The following is a 23,255-nucleotide window of genomic DNA, read 5'->3' on the forward strand; positions in this document are numbered from 1 at the left end:
GGACTCGGACTACACCCGGCGGACACCGGGGAGAAATTCCCACTTCTGCCCTCACCAGGCCGCCCTGGTCTCACCCGCTCCGGGTCCCGAAGGTGCCAGGATGCTGCGGCTGCAGGCGGTCACCAGTCGCCAGAAGGTGCCGGTTAAAGCTGAGGCCGCCATCTTCCCGCAGCCGCGACCGGAAGTTGCAGCGGAAGTTGCACGAACCCTGTGAGACGATGCACCGGCCGGGTGGGGAACACGAGTCCAATGAGAACACAGGTCAGGCAGGATCACGGGCCCGGCAGGGAACACGGGTCCGACGAGGATATGGATCTTACGGGAATCACGGGTCAGACAGGATAACCGGCCCCACAGGGAGCTCAGGTCCGTCAGGATCACGGGTCCGGCAGGGAACATGGGTCCGACAGGAATCGCGGGTCCGTCAGGGAATGTGGGTCCGACGGGAACATGGGTCAACAGGGAGTACCGGTCCGGTGGGATCACGGGTCCGGCGGGATCACGGGCCGGCAGGAACATGGGTCCGGTAGGTTGTCGGGCCGCCAGGGTGTACAGGTCCGTCAGGCTCTCTGGCCCGGCTGGGAACACGGGACGGACGGCAACATTGGTCCGCCAGGAAACACCTGCCCAGCCGGGAGCTTGGTGTCGGGACCCTGGCACGGAGATGGCCTCGCCGACCGTGGAGAGCTTCGTGGCGGAGCAGTTGCAGCTGCTGGAGCTCGAGCGGGACGCGGAGGTGGCGGAGCGCAGGTAGGTCCTGGTGCTTATCCTGCCCGGCTCCCGCCCCGCTGCCCTCGATCGGCCCGGAGCCCGCGTCCTTCTGGTTTACCGGCTCCTGCTGCGCCCAGCCGGGTCGAGACTCGCCCTCGGACCCCGGCGGTGTCGCTGTCTGCGGTGTCTGCAAACCAGGGGAACTGCACTGTCATCCCAGCCTTCGGGAGGCTGAGGCGGGAGGATCCGAGTTCGAGGCCAGCCTGGACTACACCAGACTGTGACTCATCCCCCTCTTCCCCCAAAGAACCCGGTGCCCTTTGAGGTGTTAGGTGTGGGGATGGTGACAAGTTTTCCCCTGGGAAGGGGGTGCCTGGAAGAAAGAGGGATTAAGTTTATGTATGTATGGGCGCTGAGCACTGCTTAAGAGCCCGCTTGGAGAATATCTACTTGCCTGGGACAGGCAGAACGGACACTCAGGTACTCACAGAGTCATGCCAGCAGTGTGTTTCCCTAAGGAAGAAGGGTGTGTGTGTGTGTGATTAGCCCAGGCTAACCCCGGTAGAGGATTCCAGATGCAACCATTGGTTGCTTGGGAGGTCTTTGGTCCTGGTAAGAGATTTTACAGCCAGAGCAGAACCCCAGCTCCTTCCTTTGTGGCTGTGGGATTTTGTGAGATTTTATTTCGGAGGTGTCCTTACTTCCTCTGTAAAGACAGGTGATTTCCAGAACCCTATGCTAGCTCTGAGAATAAAGTGACCTACTCTTAAGTTAAGGACACAGTGTGGTTCCAAGTAGATTAACTACGAACCATGGTGTCTGTTCCTGACCGTGCCAAAACACAGGCATGGGCCAGGCTGACCAGGTTGGGGCTTGGGAGCTTATTGTGTGTGCTTTGGGCACAGGGCAGCCACCAGAGAGGCCAAGCTGTGAGGGGAAGAGGATAGATTGGAACTTTAGGGAGGTCACTTGGTTGCTGGTGCTAGCAGTTGAACAGGGTCCCAGTGGCAGGACACTTAGGAGAGTGTGTTTAGTCCATGAAATAAGTATCGTGGCCTCGAATCATAGCTAGGGCATTGGGAGTCAGAGGCAGAGAGGGAGTCAGGGTATCAGTGGGTGGCCCCTCAGGACTTGGTGACAGATGGTGTAGAGGTGTAGGAACATTCTACCTTGGCTGACCTGGGTCAGATTGGGCAGTACCTGTCCTAAGAGCTGGGGGAGGGGCAGGTGTGGGTTCTGAGTTCCCCTGGGGTGTTTAGTGCCTGTACACAGATCTCCCTTCCCTCCTCCTCCTGAGTGGGCGGAGGTAGAGCTTGTACAGGTACAAGGAGTGACGCGCCCATCCTGGACACCTTCCAGGTCCTGGCAGGAACACAGCTCTCTGAAGGAACTCCAGAGCCGAGGCGTGTGTTTGTTGAAGCTGCAGGTATCCAGCCAGCGCACTGGGCTGTATGGACAGCGGCTGGTCACCTTCGAGCCCAGGAGATGTGGGTCTGCGGTACTGCCCAGCAACAGCTTCACTTCTGGTGTGTGTGGGGGTATGCATGTGTGTATGTCTGTGTGTGTCTGTATGTGTCTCTGTGTGTGTGATGTTCATTGTGGCCACCGCTGTGTTCAGACTAAGGCTTATGCTCTGCCTCAGGTTGCAGGACAGCTCAGGTGGACTGTGAGGCACTGCAATGTAAACATCCTTAGACATTGAACAACTAACATAGCTGGCTTTCCTGGGTCTGTGTAGCTCAGGCTGGCCTCGGGCTCACTCTGTAGTTGAAGATGACCTTGTACCTTGAACTCCTGATCTTCCTGCCTCCACTTCCCCAGTGCTGAAATCATAGCCCGAACCACCACGCCGTACTTTTGTTGACTTTTGGAGATAGGGTCTCTCTGTTTAGCTCTGGTTGTGCTAGAAGGTTCTGTGCAGATGAGGCTGTCCTCAAAGTTGCATTAAACTCTCTGTCTCCTGAGTGCTGGGATTGCAAGCATACTCTACCACATTTGGCTGTCATACATGGCTTTTTGGTTGCCTAGATTGGTACTCGCCAAAGCAAAGCCGTGAGGTACGTGTGGTTATAGAACACTTGATGGCAGCTAGTGTTCATTGGTGACCAAGCCCAGGCTTTGGCAAGCACTGCACCAGCCGAGCTACAGCCCAGTCCCAGCTAAGTGTGCATGCGTGTGTGCAGGCTAGAGGTCACCCGTGGGTGTCATTCCTAGGTCATTCACCTTGTTTCATCCTGCGACAGGGTCTGTCAGTGAGACTTGTGGCTCACCTGTTCATTTAGGCTGGCCAGTGAGCCCCAGACATCTGTCTCCACCTCCCCAGCACTGCCATTCTAAGTGTATGTGGCCACACCTGGCTTTTTAGGGGATTGAACTTAGATCCTCATGCTTGCAAGGCAGGCCCTTTACTAACAGCTGTCTCCCCAGCTCCTGTCAGTTGCTTCTTAAGAACAATGATTTTACTTGTGGCTGGTCGTGGTGGTGTATGCCTTTAATCCCAGCACTTGGGAGGCAGAGGCAGGTGGAGTTCAAGGCCAGCCTGGTCTACATAGCGAGTTTCAGGCCAGCTGTGGCTACAAGGAGACCTTGTCTCAAAAACAAAGAAAAAAGAAAAAAGAAACCATACACACACGCACACACGCATACACGTACGCATGCACGTTTAGGGGCCAGTGAGTTCTAAAGGTAGAGATGCTTGTTTCCAAGCCTGAGGATCTGTGTTTGATCCCTGGGACCCACATGGTGCAAAGAGAGAACCGACTTACTCTGACATCCACACGCTGTGACATGCACAGGCAGTCTCACCCAAGTGCAATAAATAAATGAGCATTAAAAATATAAGCATAATCACATGGATATATGATATTTAGCTGAGTCTGGTTTTGAAGGTGATATCGTGGGTCTGTATGATGCTGCTAATGAAGGTGGTCAGCTGGCTACTGGCGTCCTGACCCGCATCACTCAGAAATCAGTCACAGTGGCCTTTGATGAGTCCCATGATTTCCAGTTGAGCCTTGACCGGGAGAATGCCTACAGATTGCTGAAGCTTGCCAACGACGTCACCTACAAGCGACTGAAAAAGTAAGTGCTCTTGTTCAAGAGTCCGGGCAGGAGGTTTCCTTGAACATGACTTGCCCGCTCCCACACTTTTGCTCAGCGAGGAAGTGGCCCTGTCTGGTCAGGAGTACTGGGTGCCCCCAGGAGAGGCGGTGCCCCTGACCTGCTGCCCCCTGACCGACCTGCTGCTGCCTGCTCCTCACTTTGGCCTTGTCCCCTGCAGAGCTCTGGAGACAGTTAAGAAGCACCGCTGTGGGCCCGCGTCCTCCCTCATAGACGTCCTCCTGGATGGCTCCGCCCCCAGTCCTGCCAGCGAACCATGTGAGAGCACTTGAATTTCTTCTTTAAAGATCTATTTTTATTTATTTTTATCTTTTTGAGATGGTCTCCCTGTAGCTCCAGCTGGCCTGGAGCTCACCATGTAGACCAGGCTGGCCTTGAGCTCCTGGTCCTCCTGCCTCCACCTCCCAAGTGCTGATATTAAGGGTGTGGACCATCACGCTTTGTGTGTGTACACGTTCATGTGGGTGTGCATGTATGTGTGTGCACCTGCTGCTGTGGCCCGAGGTTGCTGTCAGGTGTCTTCCTCGGTTGGTCTCCACCACATTTATTTATCATTATCCTGTGTGTGCGTGCATGCATGTGGTATGCATGCATGCACATGTGTCACAGTGCGCCCGTGGAGGTCAGGAAATAATTGTGGAGTCAGTTTACTGCTTCTCTCTTCACGTGGGTTCTAGGAATTGAACTCAGGTCGGTGGGCTTGTGTGACAGATGCCTTTACTCACCAGGCACCTTGCTGGCTCTGCACTGCTTTGAGACAGGGTCTCACTGAACTTGGAGCTCTCTGGTTTGGCTAGCTTGTTGATAGTGAGCTCCAGGGAGCCACCCTCCCCCAGGGCTGGGTTAGTTAGAGCTGTGTACACTTTGCCTGGCTTAGGTAGGTGTTGGATTAGAACGCAGGGCTTTGTTTTATGTGGCAAGCGCTTCTCAGGTATTCTTTTTATCTTTTTAGTTTTTATTTTTCGAGATAGGCTTCATGTAGTCCAGGCTGCTCTCAAACCTATGATGTGGCCAAGGATGATTTTGAACTCCTGATTGTCCTGCCTCTGCTTCCCGGGTGCTGGGATCACAGGCGTGCGCCCCACCATGCCCACCTCAGTTTATTAGCTGTCTTTTTCTTTTTTTTTGTCCTTTTGAGACAGGGTCTCCCTGTAGCCCCAGCTGTCCTGGAACTCACTATGTAGACCAGGCTGGCCTTGAACTCACAGAGATCCGCCTGCCTCTGCCTCCCGAGTGCTGGGACTACAGGTGTGCACCACTACGCCTGGCTATTAGCTGTCTTTTAAGGACTGCTGTGTGTCCTGATTGTACCTCTCATCCAAGGGCAGGGTGTGTGCTGTAGAAACTTTGGATTGGGCGGTGTGCGCATTGCCCCTCATTTAACAGTTCTACACTTTGGTTTCATCTCTTAAGTCCAGATCAGCACCTTTGATTACCAGCTTGGGGCGTTCATCTATTAAATGTGTCTGGGGGACTCTGGGGACAGAGCTGAGTGCTCTGGCTTGCCGCTGCTGTCTGGAGCAGAGCACAAGGAGCCCATCATTGGGGCTGGAGATGGTGCAGGGGTTAGGCCATTGCCGTGCAAGTGCAAGGACCTGAGTTAGGGTCCCCAAGACCCCCGAGAAGCCAAGTCTGCACCTTCAGCCCATCTGCTGTGAGATGGGAGGCCAAAGCAGAGTCCCAGAGCCTTGTGGGTCGGCTGACCCGGACTCGGCAGGGGTGAACAGCAGACCTTGTTTCAAACAAGGTGGAAGGCAAAGACCAGAATCCGAGGGTGTCTTCCGACCTCCACAAGCATGCCATCACACACATGTAGCATGCCGCCACACACATGTAACATGCTGCCACACACATGTAGCATGCTGTCACACGTGCACACTCACATCATACACAGACAAAGATCTTAAAAAGAAGTGTTTCTTTAGTCATCTGAACCTCCTGTGGTCCAGAATAAAGACAGAATCCTGGAATTGTTGCTCTGTGTTTTTTGTCTCTAAGATGGATAAAGTGATGGAAAAGAATTTGCCAAGAAGCAGTTCTTCCACATCCGATGGAGGGTGGGCGTGGGCGAAACAGAAGAAGCAGGGTGTTAGTTTCTGGACTTTGGGGCCATGAGCTCTCTTAAAACTTTATTTTTATTTCATGTGTATGCGGGTATCACCTGCATGTGTGCAAGTGTACCTGTGTCGTGCAATGTCCTTAGAGGCCAGAAAAAGGCGTCAGATCCCCTGGAAGTGGAATTACAGATGGTTATTGGCTCTATGTGGGTGCTGGGAACTGAACCTGGGTCCTCTGAGAGAGTGGCCAGTGCTCTTAACTGCTGAGCCACCTCTTCAGCCCCCCACATAATCTCCTTTGCAACTCAACCCTGCAGCAGCACCCAGCAGCCTCTGGCTGGTATGTAATGGAATGACATGGTACTTTCTAGTAAAACTTGGGAAATCAGCAGCAGACGGGAGGTTGAGTCCTGTTCCTGGAGAAATCTTGTTTTGAAAATAAAGGCTGGGGCTGTAGTTGAGTTGATAGAGTTGCTTGCCTATCATGCATGAAGCCCTGGGTTCCATTACCAGCACCACATAAACCAGGTGTGATGTCACACATCTGTAATGCCAAGACTCATGAAGTGGAGGCCATCCTCAGCTGCATAGTGAGTTCAAGGCCAGCCTTGGCTACATGAGCCCTTACCTTGGCAAATAAAGCAAAACAGAAAACAGCAGACTGATAACATGTACAGCACACCCTGGGGTCCAGCTTACCCCTCAGTGGGTGGCTCAGCCTAGGGTTCAGCCTGCTGCTCAGTGGGTGGCTCAGCCTGGGGTCCAGCCTGCCCTCTGCAACCTCTTTTTTAGCCTGTGAGGAGGGAGACTGTGTTGGGGTGCTGGGGCCTAACACTGGTTTTGTTCTGTAGGCTCTATCACTTTCTACAACTCCGCCCTGGACCCCTCCCAGAAAGAAGCTGTGTCCTTTGCACTGGCTCAGAAAGAGCTTGCCATCATCCATGGGCCTCCCGGCACTGGAAAAACCACAACTGTAGTAGAGATAATCCTCCAAGAAGTGAAGCGAGGCTCGAAGGTGTGTGGGCTGGACAGTAAGGCCCCTCAGCTGTCACTCTGGGCGGTGCTTGGCAGGTCCCTGGGCAGTCTAGTATGGCTGGGCAGAAACAGCACCGGGCACTTACAGGTTGAGTGTTGGGCTCTTTGGGATTTCTCTCAGCCCCACAAGACATGGACGCATACACAGGAACACCTGTCTGGATGGATGCGGAGGCTTCTGGGGCCCGTAGGACCATGGTGCCTTGGTTGTTGGTCCAGGCCCCAGTCAGGAGCCATCAGTTTACAACAGAGGTTTCCCTCAGCGGGACTCCCAGAATGAGACCTCAGAGGCTGAGAGTCCCCATGGTGGACGGATCGCTCAGCCTCCCAGAATGAGGCTTGACACTGTCCATACGCTGGCTAAAACCCACACAATTACAAGCACCACTGGTGAGAACTTTCCAGAATTGTGTAGTGATAAACCAGGCCCTGCAAACCAGACAGGCGAGGCCCAGGCTCCTCAGTGCTCTCATTTTACTATGTGGTGTGTTTTGTGGGCAGCCAGCTCCACAGAAGGGGAAGCACCCCACAGGGCCGGCTAGCTGCAGGCAGGGTGCCCTCCTTCCAAACAGCTGCAAGCTAATGGGGAGGGGCATCTGAGGCTCTCTCTACTGGTCAAGCCTTGACAAGCTGTAACTGGATCTCAGGGCCACTTTACCACCAGCTAGGAGACAGAACAGGTGACGAGAAATGGGTTTATTGGTCCAAACTGGGGAGAGACTTTCTCAGCTTCTCTTCTCTGCGTAGCTCAGGCTGTGCTGGGACTCTGTGTAGCACAGGCTGACTTGAACCCCATGCTCATCTTCCTGCCTCAGGCTCCTGAGTGCTGGGGTCACAGGTGTGCCCTGACATGCAGGCTGCCTTTTGTATTTTGTGCAGTCCCTGGTCAGCTGACCACTTTCAGTGCTTTGGTGATGAACAGGTTGTGAAGAGCTGGGTTCTAGTTATCCTGACATGGGTGGGTCGAACACCACGCACCCTCCGTACCTTCTGTGTCCTCTATCACCTTACCAGCATGCACTCCGTCCTTTAAGCCTTTCTTTTTGGTCAGTGTATTGGTTGTTTGGTTGGTTTTTTTTTTTTTTGAAACAGGGTCTCCTTATATCCCCAGCTGGCCTGGGTCTCACTGTGTAGACCAGGCTGGCCTTGATCTCACAGAGATCCATCACCTCTGCCTCCTGAGTGCTGGGATCAAAGGCATGCGCCATCACGCCTGCTAGTTGGTGCAGTGGTAAGTGGCTCCACGAGGAAAGCAGCTGCCAGAAGCCTCACTGTACCCCCACCCCCTGCCAGGTTCTCTGCTGTGCTCCCTCCAATACTGCTGTGGACAACCTGGTGGAGCGACTGGCCCGGAGCAAACAGCGGATTCTGCGCCTAGGGCACCCTGCCCGCCTCCTGGAGTCCGTCCAGCAGTACTCCCTGGACGCTGTGCTAGCACGCAGCGACAATGCCCAGATCATCTCGGACATCAGAAGGGATATCGACCAGGTCTTTGTAGGTATTGTGGAGTGTCGTCCTGCCACAAACTCTTCTGATATGAGGACTTTAAGGGGTGAACTCGGCCCAGGCTCCTGCTTTTTCATTCATTTATTTAATAATATAGCTAAGATTCCTTCTGAGAGGCGCAAATGATGTCCACCCCCCTCCTCCCTTGGTTCCTATGACAAACTGAGGTTTAATTTCACCAGTGAGTTTATTGAGCTTGCTTACAGAGCAGTAGGTGAGGGTTTGTTACAGGAGTGTGGGTGCTCTCTGCCAAGGCCACACTGGAAAGTCTTCATCCAAGTGTGGATGGTGACTTCCCCTCAGCCACACAGAACAGCTAGAGAGTCTCCTCACCACTTCTTGGTTTATGTACCCTTAGCCCTCCCCCTGTGCAACTGGCTGGAGGTGTGGCCGACTCACCCCTCCCTCCTTTCTTGGGGAACGTAACAGTCAACAAGCTTAGCTATGATGACCCTAGGTGAGCGGGTGCAACCAAGCTCGGGAAGATGGCATCTGCCCATGGTCTTTCTGTCAGGACAGTCCTATGCAACAAATACTTTGAAAACTTGAGGCTGGGGATTGGCTCTGTTGGCCGAGTGTTTGCCTGGCATTCACAGAGTCCTGTGTGTCTGGGTTCTGTCCCCAGTATTACTCCAGTCCAGCATGATGGCACAAGCCTGTCAATTCAGCACTCTAACAGGTGGATGCAGGAGGATCTGAAGTTCAAGGTCATTCTGGGTTGCAGAGAGAATTCATGGTTAGCCTGGGCTATATGAGACCCTGTCTCAAAAGAAAAAAAAAAACAACAAAAACAAAACCAGTAACTCCTGGACTTCACTTTGTAGCTGGACTGATCACAGTGGAGAACTGTTAGGCATTTAATGGGGTTCAGCTGCTTTGGGGATTTTCAAGGAGGTGAGAATTGTCCAAAGGAAACTTTCCTGGGCTTGGGGTGTGGCTTAGCATCAGAGCACATGCCTGCTGTGTGCAGAGCCCCAGGTTTGAGCTCCAGCACTGGGGAAGGCAGCAGAAGCAAGGAGTCATTTCCCGAATCTCCACAGTGCCCATCAGGTGGCCCGCTGGCAGGACAAGCTGCTCGAAAGTACTGAAAAGCCAAGCCCCCGTGAACTGTCTGTCCATGCCACCCTGCCCTGTGTTAGGGACTCCATGGGCTGCAGAGCAAGGCAAAGGATGGGTTTGAGGGGGGCCAGCCTTGCACCTGTACCCAGTGCTCTCAGCTGGGTCGCTAGTTTACACGCCTGCTTGCCCATCCTGACTTTCCTGGCTGCACTGCGTTCACCTGTCAGCAGTCCCCTGCCTCACATTGGCATCCTGGAGGTTGGCAGCAGCAGAGAGGGCACCAGGGCTGGAGTCCGTGCCTTCAGGTATAACAGAGTGCTCCTGCGCCAGCCTGGTGCAAGTCCCAGCAGCCTGCACTGGTGCTTCCTTTCCCAGAGCAACAGCTGGCTGTCAGGGTGGGCTTGCATCTCTTCATCCTCATCCATGCCCATCTCTGCTCAGTTATGGCATGCCTAACCTTCCCTTCAGCTCCCATGGTAGGGACTCGCCTCCGAAGCTAGTGCTGGGCACTAGGTTGGATGCTGGGCACTAGGTCGGATGCTGGGCACTAGGTTGGACGCTGGGCACTTAGGCAGCTGTGTGCATCCTTTCCAGAGATCCTTGACCGCTTGGTACTGTCTGTGGAGCTCTCAGAGCTGGACTTGCTGACCGTTTGAGGTAAAGAAGTACAAAGTCTTGTTAAGATGCTCACATCTCCTTCTTCTAGGCGAAGAACAAAAAGGCCCAGGATAAGAGAGAGAAAACTAGTTTTTGGAACGAAATAAAGCTGCTAAGAAAGGAGCTGAAGGAGAGGGAGGAGGCAGCCATAGTTCAGAGCCTGGCTACGGCAGACGTGGTCCTGGCCACCAACACAGGTGAGAGTGCCTGCCAGCGTGGCTGTGAAGCAGGAGAGAGTGGAGCCTGCCCTAGCCCTGAACTCACGGAAGCCTCTGCACCAGCCGCACCCCTGCACCAGTGCTGCCTGTGGGGAGGTTAGGACTGCAGAGGCACCTTTAGCAGATACGGCTATTCTTGGTATCTCCCGAAGACATGGTGGGCTTGGTGATGGATGCTCCCGCCTCGGACATCACCCGGTTCCCTTTCTTTCCTGATATGGGCATTAGCTCCTGTTTTTGTGACAGCCCACAGATAGTATAATCTTCTGTTTCATCTTCGCTCATTTCAAAGTGTTAATTTGCTTTTATGTTTCCCTAATCACAAAGTCTTGGTTTTTGGCTCACAGTGATCTAGAGGGGTTTCGTGTGGTCTCTGAATAGTTGGGGTTCCCTGCTCTCCTTTTGACATTGCATTTCATTCCTATGGGTTACAGTTCCGTGTGATCCCTGGATTTGGTTGCTCCCTGAGACCAGGGTCCAGAGCATGCGTGCTCCTCCTGTATGTTCCGTTGTGCATGTTGTAAGATTGTTGAGGTGTTCTGCAAGTGTGTGTGCGATCAGGGTGGCTGGTAGTCTGTTCAGGTGTGCTGTGTCCTTGTCTTTTAAGAAGATTTATTCATCGCTTTTATGTATATGTATGTGTGCCTGTGTGAGTTGTGTACCATGTAACTGCAGAGGCCAGGGTATTTTGGATTCCCAGGATCTGGAGGTACAGGCAGCTGTGAGCCACCTGATGTGGGTGCTGGGAACCAAACCCAGGTGCTCTGCCAGAGGGGCTCTGGGGATTGATCATCAAGCTTGACTGCAAGTTCCTTTAGCTGCTAAGCCATCCCGCTGGCCCTCTATGTAGTTTTAACACAAGATGGATCACAGAGCAGCTGGCTTGTCTGGCATCTGACGTGATGTGCCAGTGAGGCTGTTGACTCCACTCCCTTTCCGTGCAGGTGCGTCTCCTGACGGCCCCTTGAAGCTATTGCCAGAGAGCCACTTTGACGTGGTGGTGGTGGATGAGTGCGCCCAAGCCCTGGAGGCCAGCTGCTGGATCCCACTGCTGAAGGCCCCGAAGTGTGTCCTGGCTGGAGACCACAAGCAGCTGCCACCCACCACCATCTCTCACAAGTAAGAAGCTTCCTGCCTCTGCTGGCCCACCCTGTGCCCCCCGTAGCCTCCATGCCCCGGCTCCTCCTGAGGCCAGGCTATGCCTCCATTCATGGTTCTTGACTACACGTTCCAGTGCTAAACATAGGTGTTCACCCAGCTGACAGTTGAGGCTGTGTGCTCCGTGGTAATGGGGGTTGTGTCACCATCATCTCTGTGGCTTCAGGTTCAAGCACAGAGCTGGCCTGCTCCTGTACTCCCTGGAGGCTTGTTGCTTTGAGTGCCAGGAGAGCCTCTATGGTCTGGGTGTGCTGGCGATTAGCTTCCAGCCTGCTGTGGGCTCTGTGGTTCGCTTAGGAGCTCTCATGGGGACTTTTTGATAGGGAGCCTCTGCTCAGGGGAGATGGGGGCCATGACCTGAGGACATGCGTGCGCACATATACAGAGGTGGAGTGCCTCAGCTTAGCCTCGCCTGGGTGCTGTCTGCCTACAGGCCCATCTCATCACCTTTCCTACCGTCCACTCGCTGCTCTGGCCACACTGGCCTCCTTCGGTATCGCTGTGCCCTCTGCCTGGACCACTGCTCCCCTGGGTGCTGGCAGTCCCACTCTTCATTCAGAGACCTCCCCTCCCCGCAATGTGGTCTCTGTTGCTCACCTCCAGCCCCTTCCAGGACTCATGTTTTCTCAGCATGATCACTCCCTAGCAGGTGTTTTTTGGGACGTCTGCTTGTCTCCCTCTAGAGCCCACTGTGGGCCTGTGGCAGGGCCTGGCATGTGGGTCACTGTGAACAGGCCTACTTCCAGAAGGCAGCCCCTAGAGGCCAGGCCTCTGGAGCCCAATTGCAGCTGGAGCTGAGAGGCCTCATCCTGCGTTCTGTGTTACCTGAAACCTCCTGTTTGCTGTGTGTGTTCAGAGTTCTGAGTGCAGCTGGAGTGAGCTGTTAGGAAGGGTATGGAGTGGAACCTTATAGAGGGAGTGGGTAGCCCTACAGGTGGGATACTGTCTGGGATGCTCCTGAGGAAGAGGCCCCGACAGCAGTCCCTTGAGGCTAGGCATGGGGGTGCTTGGGTGGAGTAGAACCCTGGGTTCTGGGGAACAGGAAGCCTTGGTGGGAAGGGTGGGGTCTGAGTAGCAGTGAGGAGGCTCAGGGCTGTGCGTCTGGCCACTTCTCCAGGATGGTTCTCAAATGACAGAGGGCTCCATCCTCCAGGGATCTGTGAGGGGAATCTGGGTTTCACTGCAGATAGAGGGACCCTAGTGTCCCTGGAAAAAGTTGAGGGGGCACAGATGGGCTGGGCCGGCCATTCCTGGGTTTGGGGGTGTGATGGACATGGTACGTCCTGCCTTTGGCTGCAGTTACTTTGGTAGCAGTGATTGTTAAGAACCAGTTGATTCTTTTTTTAAAAAATAAAGAATTTATTTTATGTGTATGAGTGTCTTTCCTGCATGTATGTAAGTGATCATGTACATGCCTGCTGCCGGCAGAGACCAGAAGAGGGTGTTGGATCCCCTGGAACTGGAGTTACTGATGGTTGTTAGCCACCATGTGGGTTCTGGGAGCCGAACCCTGGTCCTCTGCAAGAGCAGCCAGTGCTCTTAACCAGTTAGCCGTCTCTCCAGCCCCTCAGTTGGACACCTGGTGAGTTCCCAGAGGAGCACTCAGTGCTTTCCCAGGGTCATGGCCATTTCCGGTGTGGAAAGAGGTTCTGTGTGGTGGAGCCTGTGGGTCCTGCCCTGCAGCTGCCTATGTGCAGTGTGTGCGTGTGTGGCGGTAGCCTGGGTCTCACTCTCCTTTGTGCAAGGTGGAAATAGCTCCGCAGCTGCTCGGGGCTGTATGGAGAGTGCTGTCTGCTGACCAGGCGGCCTGGCACAGGCAGGTATATGGAGAGTGGCCATGTGCAGACCAGGCGGCCTGGCACAGGCTCCCAGTGGAGCACATTAAAGTGTAATTTGTTTGTTTTGAGACCGTCTCCTGTAGCTGTTTGGTCTTGAACTCAGTATATAGCTGAAGATGGCCTTGAACTTGTAGCCTCTTGCTTCTTCCCATGTGCTGGAGTCCCAGTGGGCGTCATCATCGCCCGCTTAGAGTTTTTAAAACTTCCTGTCATAACTTCCTGCCAGTGTATGACTTACGATCACGGAGTTACTGCCTTAAACAGCCCAGGTTTGTGGCCTTCTGCTGGTGGCCTCACGAGGACACATCTGCCTCTCCTGCTTTTCCAGGCCACTGTGCTTGCATGGCCTTTGGTCATCTTCTAGGTCAGCAGCACAGAGTCCTCAGATCTGGCTTGGCCCCGCCTTCCTTTTGTGCCTCCCCACCCGCAGACCTCTCTCAGGTCCTGGTGGTGAGGCTCCAGATGCCCAGCCCAGCCATCCTCTGAATGCTGGGGAAGGATTGGGTTCGGGGTTTAAGGATAGCTTTCCCCTCTCTCCCGTGTCACATCTGGACTTGGCCTTCTTCCTTCTCCCCATGAGTGCAGGGCAGCACTGGCCGGGCTGTCGCGCAGCCTGATGGAGCGTCTGGCAGAGAAGCATGGTGCCAGCGTAGTACGGATGCTGACAGTGCAGTACCGAATGCATCAGGCCATCACACGCTGGGCCTCAGAGGCCATGTACCACGGGCAGCTGACTGCTCACCCTTCTGTGGCAGGGCACCTTCTCAGGTAAGGACCTGGCCTCATCTAGCCCTGTGCAGGAGAATGAAGGGAAACATGTCTGTTAGAGGCTAGGGATAGCAATCACAGAGACTGGCCTTCTAGAGAGGGGCCCAGGCCTGACTAGGAGCTGGACCTGGTGGCCCCTCTGTTTTCCTGGTGGAAAGGGACAGTGCTGCTGTGGGGAGGTCAGCATCACACTCTCCCCATCTCCATGCCAGGGACCTCCCGGGTGTGTCTGCCACAGAGGAGACAAGCATCCCGCTGCTGCTAGTGGACACAGCTGGCTGTGGGCTGTTTGAGCTAGAGGAGGAAGACAGCCAGTCCAAAGGAAACCCAGGTGAGCCACCAGCCAGGGTCCCCTGCCCTGCTCAGGTTGCCCTTCACAACAGGACACTCCAGGGGCTGGAGAGATGGCTCAGCATAAGCGCACTAATTGCTCTTGCAAGGGACCCAAGTTCAATTCCCAGCTCCCATGGGTGGCTCACAAACACCTATAACTCTGGTTCTAGAGGAATCCAGCACCTTCTGGCCTCCATGGGCACTTGCACACACATGGCATATATTCACACACACCACACACTACACACCACACCCCCCACACCCCCACATACCCCCCTGCACTTGAATAAGTAAAAATAAAAATAAATCATTAAAAATTAAAAAAACAGGACTGGAAAGATGACTCAGCAGTTAAGAGCACTGGCTGCTCTTACAGAGAACCTGGGTTCCCAGCACCCACATGGCAGCTAACAACTGTCTGTAATCCAGTTCCAGGGAATCTGTTGCCCTATTCTGGCCTTCGCAGGCATTGCATGCATGTGTTACACTTAAATACATGCAGGTAAAATACTCATGCGCATAAAATAATTTATAAAAATTAAAAACTTAGGGGCTGGAAAGATGGCTCAGCAGTTAAGAGCACTGGTTCTTCTTGCAGAAGACCTGGGTTCAAATCCCAGAACCCACATGGCAGCTAACAGCTGTCTGTAACTCCAGTCTCAGGGGGATCCAACAGCCTCTTCTGACCTCCAAGGGCATTACATGACATGGGTGCACTTCCTACACGCAGGCAATACACACATACACATAAAAGAAATAAAAATAATAAAAAGTTATTAAAAAGAAAATTAAAAACTTAGCCAGAGGTGGTGGCACACCCCTTTAATCCTAGCTCTCGGGAGGCAGAGGCAGGCAGATCTCTGTGAGTTCAAGGCCAGCCTGGTCTACATAGTGAGTTCCAGGCCAGCTGGGGCTACAGAGAGACCCTGTCTCAAAAGATTAAAAAAAAATTTTTAAACTTCAAAATAAAACAAATCAGTCCAAGAGCCTGCTTCAGTGAGACACCAGGAGTGAGAGACGAGGGCAGGCACCCAGTGAGCTGCCGGCTTGAGGTGCACACCTCAAGGGCCGGGCGGCGTCTGCTCTGGGGTGCAGCTGATGGCTGGTACCTGGGCTTCACCACGCTTCTTTATTTTTTATTTTCTTTTTTTGGTCTTTTTTTTTTTTTTTTGACACAGGGTCTCCCTGTAGCCCCAGCTGGCCTGGAACTCACTATGTAGTCCAGGCTGGCCTTGAACTCAACAGATATCTGCCTATCTCTACCTCCAGAGTCATGGGATTAAAGGTGTGCGCCATCACGCCCGGCCTACCATGCTCCCTTGAACACTGGTCTGGCTCATCTCAGATTGAGACTCTCAGCCAACAGCACCCAGGTCTCATGACCCTCATGCTAGCCAGCGGTCTACACTCCCATGCTAGGCCTGGTGATCCTCTGCTCAGCTCGTCAGCTCCCAGGACACTCCCTCTCTGAAACCCAGTGTAGGATCTGTTGATGACAGGCAGAAAGTTCCCACAGCTCAGTGGCAGAAGCGGTGCAACGTGGCCCTCACTGAACAGCCCCTCTGCCCCCCAGGAGAAGTCCGCCTCGTCACTCTGCACGTCCAGGCTCTGGTGGATGCTGGCGTTCAAGCAGCTGACATTGCCGTCATAGCACCCTACAACCTTCAGGTGTGGAGGACCCCCTTTTGTCTCTGTCAGTGGACTTGGCTGACCAGAGGTGGCAAGGAAGGGGTGGTTTGTTGGCTTCTGTGACCATGTCAGCTAGAGTGGACCTCACTGTGACTGAGTCCAGGGCCTAGGTGGCGCCCTGCCGGCCTGATGTCAGCCTGTTTCCCACTGTGGTCATTTCAGACCAGCATCCCCAGGCAGACATGGTCCCAGAGGCCATGCGGGTGTGTCAGGCTGGCCCATGTTGTGTCCCTGACCCCATCAGCTTGCTTTCTATGCAGTAAAAGGTCCTTAGAAGCAGTGGTCGCCTCATCCTGGCCCCAGCATCACACACAAAGCTGTCACAGGCCAGGGGTGTCATGACCCTCAGAGAATATTAGGAACCCCAGGGACCGACTCAGTGCTAGAGCTTAGGGCTAGTGAGGGAGCTCCTGGGTTCAGTCCCCACCACCACAGAAGAAGGCTGCAACCCCTGACAGCTTGCTGCTTTCTAGCACTCATGTGGAGAAGGGGGCTGTGGCAGCCCTTCCTGTAGGCAGGGTCCCCAGGCGTGACAGCGTCCCACAGTCACGCTGGCTTGGTGCAGGTCGTGAGCTGGCAACCCTCCCTGCTGTTTCAGGTGGACCTGCTCAGACAGAGCCTCTCACACAAGCACCCCGAGCTCGAGATTAAGTCTGTCGATGGCTTCCAGGGCCGAGAGAAGGAGGCCGTGATCCTGAGCTTTGTGAGGTCCAGCAGGAAAGGTACGGTCTCTCTGGGGCCTGGGGAACAGCCTGGGAGAGCTCTACTGATCCTGAGGGCACTTAATGCAGCCTCTGCCCTCTGAGCGCACGTCAAGCAGAAAACTAGGGAGCAAGGTGGGGCTCTGATAACATCCCAGGTCAGCAGAACCCAGGCAGGCAGGGAGCATCCTGGGACGGCACATGTGAACACACTTCCTAGCCTAGTATTGGGGAGAGGAGCACGTACTTTCCTGACAGAGGGAATGTCAGGCTGGAGGCTCAGAAGCCAAGAGTGCCGTCAGCAAGCAGGTGGCTGCAAGGTGGGCTGCGGTAGGTGGGCCCAAAGTGACCCAGCCGCCCTGTCAGAAAGAAGGAGCCCCTCAAACCCAGAGCCCATCTCTCAGCCTCGAGGCCTTGTTCTTATGAGGCCACACAGTAAGAAAATGGCAGCACAATCCAGCTCTAGCCAGTGGGCTTGCAGAGCAGCCTTGATAGCAGGCCAGGGATGAGTGAGGATGGGGGCAGCCCCCAGTCCCCTGCCCTGTGTCCACAGCAGCTGTCCCTGGGTCCTGAACCGGGGTGTAGGGAGGAGGAGGCCGTACTGGCCAAGGGCAGTCTCAGAGCTCCCACTGACTGTGGAATTGCTCTGGTCAGCAGTGGGGCAGGCACTGGAGCTGGCGTGGCACCCCACCACACCAGTTCAGGCGGGAAGGGTGAGGGGCACTCAGCCTGCTGGAGCTCTGAGGACATAACTGGCCCCATGTCCCTGAACAGGCCTCCTGTCCCTGGCCTTGGGTGTCTGCATCCCTCACCTCTGCTCTTTCTTCAGGTGAAGTTGGTTTTCTGGCTGAGGACCGGCGGATCAACGTTGCTGTGACTCGAGCTCGGCGCCACGTGGCCATCATCTGTGATTCCCACACGGTCAACAACCACGGCTTTCTGAAGACCCTGGTGGGGTATTTCACAGAGCACGGGGAGGTGCGCACAGCCTTTGAGTACCTGGACGACATTGTCCCTGAAAACTATGGCCACGAGGATGCCCAGGGCCACGGCCGCACTGCTGCCAAGCCCTGGGGCCCAGCTGCCTCCACCAAGAAGCCTGCCAGGAGGCAGGAGAGGCACCGACAGGCCACAGCAGCTGCAGCTGGTGAGAAGCCCTCGGGCTCTGAGGCCTGCTCCCAGCCCAGCTCCAGTGAAAGTGGCCCCAGAGTGGGAGAGGACAGTGCAGAGCGCCTCAGAGCCACAATTGCAGAGTTTGTGGCCAGCAAGGAGACACAGTTGGAGTTTCCCACAGCCCTGAACTCCCACGACAGGCTGCGCGTCCACCAGATAGCTGAGGAGTTTGGGCTGCGGCACAGCAGCACCGGGCAGGGGAAGGCGCGGCGCATCACCGTGAGCAAGAGGAGTCCCGGGGCCACCGGTGCTGTGGTCCGCCAGCCTCCCTCACCCCTCAGCCCGGCACAGCCCAAGCCACAGGCAGCAGAGCCAGAGCCACAGGCAGAGCTGGAACCACGGGCAGAGCCCCCCCTCGGGGAGCCAAACAGCCAGGTACAGCTGGACCTGAAGGCACTGCACCTGGAGAGGCTGCAGAGACAGCAGGGTGGCCAGGCCCAGCCAGCCAAGGCACAGCCAGGTGTGGGCTCAGGGCTGCAGAAGGTTCTACAAAAGAAGAAGAAAAAAGAAGTGAAGGGTAAGCTGTGTCTTTACGCGCATGCGTGGCGTGGTATTCCCTCACCCGAAACCTGCCACCCCAGCGGGAGTTGAGACTTCCCATGGGCACACTGTCTCCTGGGTTGTTTTTGCTTTTCCTGTGATCCCCTGGCTCTTGTTTACCTGTTCTGGGCTCCCCTAGGGCAGTCACAGGCAGAGTCCCTGGTGTCCCCACAGGCCCTCAGAGAGAAGTCCTGGCATGGTTAGTGTTGTGGCTCAGTGGGGCAGGGCCTGCTCTTGACACACAGGGATGTGCTCAGTCACAGGGGCTTTGCAGCCACCATTCTCCTATCCCATGTACCAGCCCTACGTGGGCTGTGTGGTTTGCATTCAGCCTGCACTGTGCCCACCACCCCGGTGACCTTGGGGCCCGCACTGTGTGCAGAGCTGCTTGGTCACGGCCTGAGTTCTCTGATACATCAGTGGGTTGCTGCCACGAGACCACAGGTCAGCCACCTTCCATGCATCCAGTTCTGTGACCCCACGGTGTAGCCCCCTGGTGTCCTCACCCCGAGTGACGCTGCCTTTGTCCATTGCCCAGCCCTGGCTCTGCCTGCAGAGGAGGACTTTGATGCCCTGGTGTCAGCTGTAGTTAAAGCCAACAACACCTGCAGCCACACCAGGTGTTCTACGAGCATCGTGACCCTGGGCCAGCTCTGCCAGCTCTGTGGCCACCGCTACTGCCTCAGTCACCACCTGCCTGAGGTATGTGGCCCCTCTGCTGGGCGGTAGCCAAACCGTCCTAAGAGTGCCTCCTGAGGGAGAGCAGATGCTGATGATTATCGGATTGTGAAGAAGTCAAAACTTCCTTTGCTGAGTGGAAGCCCAGTCAGTGGGACCTCTGGGCAGAGGGAGGTGGGGCTCTGACCTACTGGCTGAGTGGCAGCAGCCTTTGGCCTTTTTTTTTTTGGTTCTTTTGAGACAGGGGCTCCCTGTAGCCTCAGCTGGCCTGCAACTCACTATGTAGACCAGGCTAGCCTTGAACTCACAGAGATCCTCCTGCCTCTGCAAAGGAGGGTACCACCACGCCTGGCTGCCTTTGGCCTTTTTTTTTTGGGATCTTTTGAGACAGGGGCTCCCTGTAGCCTCAGCTGGCCTGCAACTCACTATGTAGACCAGGCTAGCCTTGAACTCACAGAGATCCTCCTGCCTCTGCAAAGGTGTGTACCACCACGCCTGGCTGCCTTTGGCCTTTTTGTCTGTTCCTGGAGGGCAGCTTCAGGAGAGCCCTTATGATCAGGTGCAGGACCCATGAGGACTCAGGGCAGAGCAGGCCCTCAGGCCTGGGGGGCATTTGAGAAAGAGACTGGCATGGACTACAGGTACCAGGGCATCCAACCTCATGATGCTGAGCCCCCTCCCCATCCTGGGCAGATGTAGGTGAAGGATGGAATGGGAGGGAGGAAGGCAGGTCCACAGTCTTGCACTGGCCCCCGCTGGTCCTTTGATTGCAGATCTGCAGACTGCCACCTTCCTTATCCGCACAGCCCACCCTGACTCTAGTGTCCTTTCAGATCCACGGCTGTGCTGAGAAGGCTCGCGCCCATGCCCGGCAGAGGATCAGCCGGGAAGGGGTTCTCTATGCTGGCAGCGGGGCTAAGGACAGGACCCTGGACCCAGCCAAGAGGGCCCAGCTGCAAAGAAGGCTGGACAGGAAGCTGAGTGAGCTCAGCAGCCAGAGGACGAGCAGGAGGAAGGAGAAGGAGAGGGGGACGTGAGGGCGCTCCCCTGCAGGCCACGCGGGGTGGAGGGCCAGGGGCTGCGCAGGGCAGAGGCCCGGCCCTGGGACGAGCTTGCTTAGACTGAGCAGGTGAGGATAGTCTTGCATTGGCTGAGCCTCTGCGTGGCCTGGCGTGGCCCTTCTTGCTCCTTCGGAAAATTGCCTTGCAGATCTTAGCAGGGGTTCTGTTGAAAGCCATGCCTGGCCTTGGACAAGTGGAGTGAGCCCCGCTCCAGCCCACCTGGCCAGGCCCCGGTAATGCTGCCCCAAGAGTGTCCCACAAGCCAGTGCTTGGTGTGGCCGGCAGGCCGAGGTCATCTTCCTCCTGTCTTCTCAGCAACCTGGACCCTGCAGAGCAGTGCATGCGGCTGCAGAGGCCTGCAGATGGGAGGGTGGCCTCTCTGCTCCTCCACTCACCGTCCCAGGTGTGGCCCCGGGTGACATGGCTGCTCCCTGGTCGCACCCACGCTGCTCACCCCCACTGTGCAGTGCCCTCTCCAGCTTTCCTTGCTGGCTATCCTGGGAACCTCAGCAGATGAGTTTTACCCTCAGGTTCTTGGTTCCAAAGAATGTGATTGTTTACAAATTAAAGTGTGCACCCTGACTGCCGTTTTCTGTGCCGGAGGCCAGCGCTCTTTACCGCTCAGCTGTCCCCCTGCACCTAGGTGAGCAGACTGATACTGCACCTCCCTAGGGCGTCTAAGGGTAGTAGTGCGTGACACGCAGCCTGGTGGCCTGAACAGACAGGGTTCCTGTGAGACAGACACAGGGAAGGAAAGATGCCGCTCTCGGTTGACTTTTCTACTGAGAAGGCTCAGATTAGGGAACCTTCAGTGTTGTGCAGCCTGATGCTGGAAGGTGCCAGGACCCCAAGAGTCTAGGTGGGTGGGGCACTTCCTCAGAGGCTGTGGCCCATGAGAAAATGACCAGGCCTGGGTCTGACCCCTCCCAATCCCTCTGTCCATGCCCCTTGAGCTTCCACAGAGGGATGCTTCCGTGTAATCCTGTGTTCCCTTGCGGGCACCTAGCCACACACAGCTCTCACTGCATCTTGAGTGGGAGGAACAGCTAATAATGTATGATACCCAGTGTTCCTTTGCTGGCCAGGCACCTGAGGTGCCCCTCCCTCCGGGAGCCTGTCCACGCTGTGGGTAGACCCCTGTCCCCAAGTGGCTACACACCGTGGCTCCTCTGCTCTTGCCAGGGCAGGGCCACCCTCCCACTGTTGTGTGACTGTCCTCCAGGTTGGACATGACCATGGTCACCTTGAATCGGGGCACTGTGATGGGCACACAAGACGTCTCAAGACCAGCCGTGACCCTTGACATCCCCTCCCTAGGGCAGAGGGTGATGACACACTCGGGGCAGCCCAACAGTCCTTGTGTACCCAAGGGGGCTTGGCAGAGGCACAGCTGTCTGGGGACTTCCTGGTTAAGGTGTATCGCCTTTGTCGTCTGTGTTCCCAAAGCCAAGCCCAGTCCTCTCAGCGGCTCCCCAAGCTGCGCAGGATGGCGTCCTTCCTTTGGTCTGTGGGCACTCCCTCCATCTGGGGTGAGTAGACGACCCTCCCCAGGAAAAGTGTGCATCCACCCTTCTGCTGTGTGACGCCCCACTGGGAACCACCAGGGCCTCTCCTGCTCCGCGGACAGCCTCTTTGCGCCCACCAGTGGCTTTGGGCCTGAATTGTTGGGGAAGGGGACGGGGGTCTCACTGCGTTTGTGCCACGTGCCAGTAGGTTGTTTTCAACTGGTCTGAAGTGCTGCCAGCCAGCCACCACAGCAGAGTAGCACACACTGCAGTGAGAGTTGTGTGTGGACGGGTGCCCGCCAAGGAACACAAGATCACACGGAAGCATCACTCTGGGTGTTGGGTGGGCATACAGTGGAAGCTGCTTGGGCTCCCTGACCTGTGGTGTACGCCCTGGGACCCCCAGGGAGGCACACATCCTAAGCTGGTTCATGTGGTTCCTCACTGACTGGCCACAGTGAGAGGCTCAGGGATAATGTCAGACTGCAACAGGGCCTGTCAGAGTTCTGCCTGGAGCTGGCCACGCAACAAGATCCCGCTCCTGTTGCACTGCAGACCTGCCGCTGCTCCATCTGCCCTCTACAGGAAATGGAGGGCAGACAAGACTCCAACAGGGCTGGGGTGGTCTGCTGACAGTGTTGGAGCACCTGGATCCAACCACACCTGACCTCCAGTCATCTATCCCAGTACCCGAACCAGTAATTCCCCCTTGTTTACCTTGGGTTTCTGTCGCTTGCGGCCAAAGAGTCTTTGCTGATCTAGTTGTGCCCATCCCTGTATGTCTTTTTATTATGTATGTGTATAAGTGTGCTTGTCTGTGTGTGTGCCGTGGAGGCCAGAGTTGATGTCAGGTCTCTTCCTTATTTCTAGCTCCATCTTTCTTTTGTGGTCTTTTTGAGACAGGGTCTCCCTGTAGTCCCAGCTGGCCTGGAACTCACTGTGTAGACCAGGCTGGCCTTGAACTCACAGGGATTCGCCTGCCTCTGCCTCCTGAGTGCTGGGACTAAAGACATGTCACCACGCCCGGCTGTATCTCCATCTTTCTAAAAAAATTTTAAGCATTTTGTTTACTTAGGGCGCAGGCCTGCCATGCACATGTGGAGGTGGGGCAGTCCGCAGGAGTTAGTTCCCCTCCCACTGTGTGGGTCCCAGGAATTGAACTCATGCTATCAAGGTTGGTGGCCTGTGCCTTTACCCACTGAACCTAGAGCTTACCGTTTTGGCTAGGCTGCTGGCCAGTGAGCCCTGGGATATGCCTGTCTCCACCCCTCTCCCCCAATGCTGGGGTTTCAGATGTACCCACCTCGTCAGGCTTTTACACAGGTGCTGGGGATCTGAATTCCTTGCATAGAAGCACTTCCCACTGAGCTGTCTTCCCAGACCAATACATCTGTGCTCCTTACAGGGTCTGTGCATTCCAGCATGGAAACCGTGCTGAGCCAGTTGCG

General features: G+C 55.5%; 1 protein-coding gene across 3 annotated transcripts; it reads left to right on the forward strand.

The window, feature by feature from the left end:
• Positions 1–259: 259 nt before the first annotated feature.
• On the forward strand, positions 260–20,889 carry Ighmbp2 (immunoglobulin mu DNA binding protein 2). 3 transcript variants are annotated; one of them, XM_029570001.1, is made up of 16 exons: positions 260–526; positions 617–750; positions 2,071–2,249; positions 3,600–3,792; positions 3,992–4,089; positions 6,740–6,903; positions 8,217–8,417; positions 10,195–10,342; positions 11,308–11,482; positions 13,945–14,127; positions 14,340–14,458; positions 16,034–16,128; positions 16,748–16,871; positions 17,680–18,540; positions 19,102–19,265; positions 20,075–20,889. In XM_029570001.1, exons 1-16 carry the CDS (start codon positions 398–400, stop codon positions 20,276–20,278), a joined length of 3,171 nt encoding a protein of 1,056 aa, XP_029425861.1. In that variant the 5' UTR covers positions 260–397; the 3' UTR covers positions 20,279–20,889. The 3 variants fall into 3 exon arrangements, with proteins under 3 accessions (XP_029425861.1, XP_029425860.1, XP_008844548.2); XM_029570000.1 differs by having other exon boundaries at positions 260–750; XM_008846326.3 differs by having other exon boundaries at positions 260–750; positions 2,071–2,237.
• The last annotated feature ends 2,366 nt before the right edge of the window (positions 20,890–23,255 follow it).

This window comes from Nannospalax galili, unplaced genomic scaffold (genome assembly GCF_000622305.1).
Source record: "Nannospalax galili isolate Female #2095 unplaced genomic scaffold, S.galili_v1.0 scaffold1723, whole genome shotgun sequence".
Taxonomy (NCBI): Eukaryota; Metazoa; Chordata; class Mammalia; order Rodentia; family Spalacidae; genus Nannospalax; species Nannospalax galili.

Bases quoted from the DNA above. Each gene is read 5' to 3' on its own strand.
- Ighmbp2 (XM_029570000.1), top strand. From the start codon at position 398: ATGGGTCCGACAGGAATCGCGGGTCCGTCAGGGAATGTGGGTCCGACG. The intron at 14,459-16,033 runs GTGAGCCACCAG...TCTGCCCCCCAG, and splicing joins CCAGTCCAAAGGAAACCCAG to GAGAAGTCCGCCTCGTCACT. The intron at 19,266-20,074 runs GTATGTGGCCCC...GTGTCCTTTCAG, and splicing joins TCAGTCACCACCTGCCTGAG to ATCCACGGCTGTGCTGAGAA.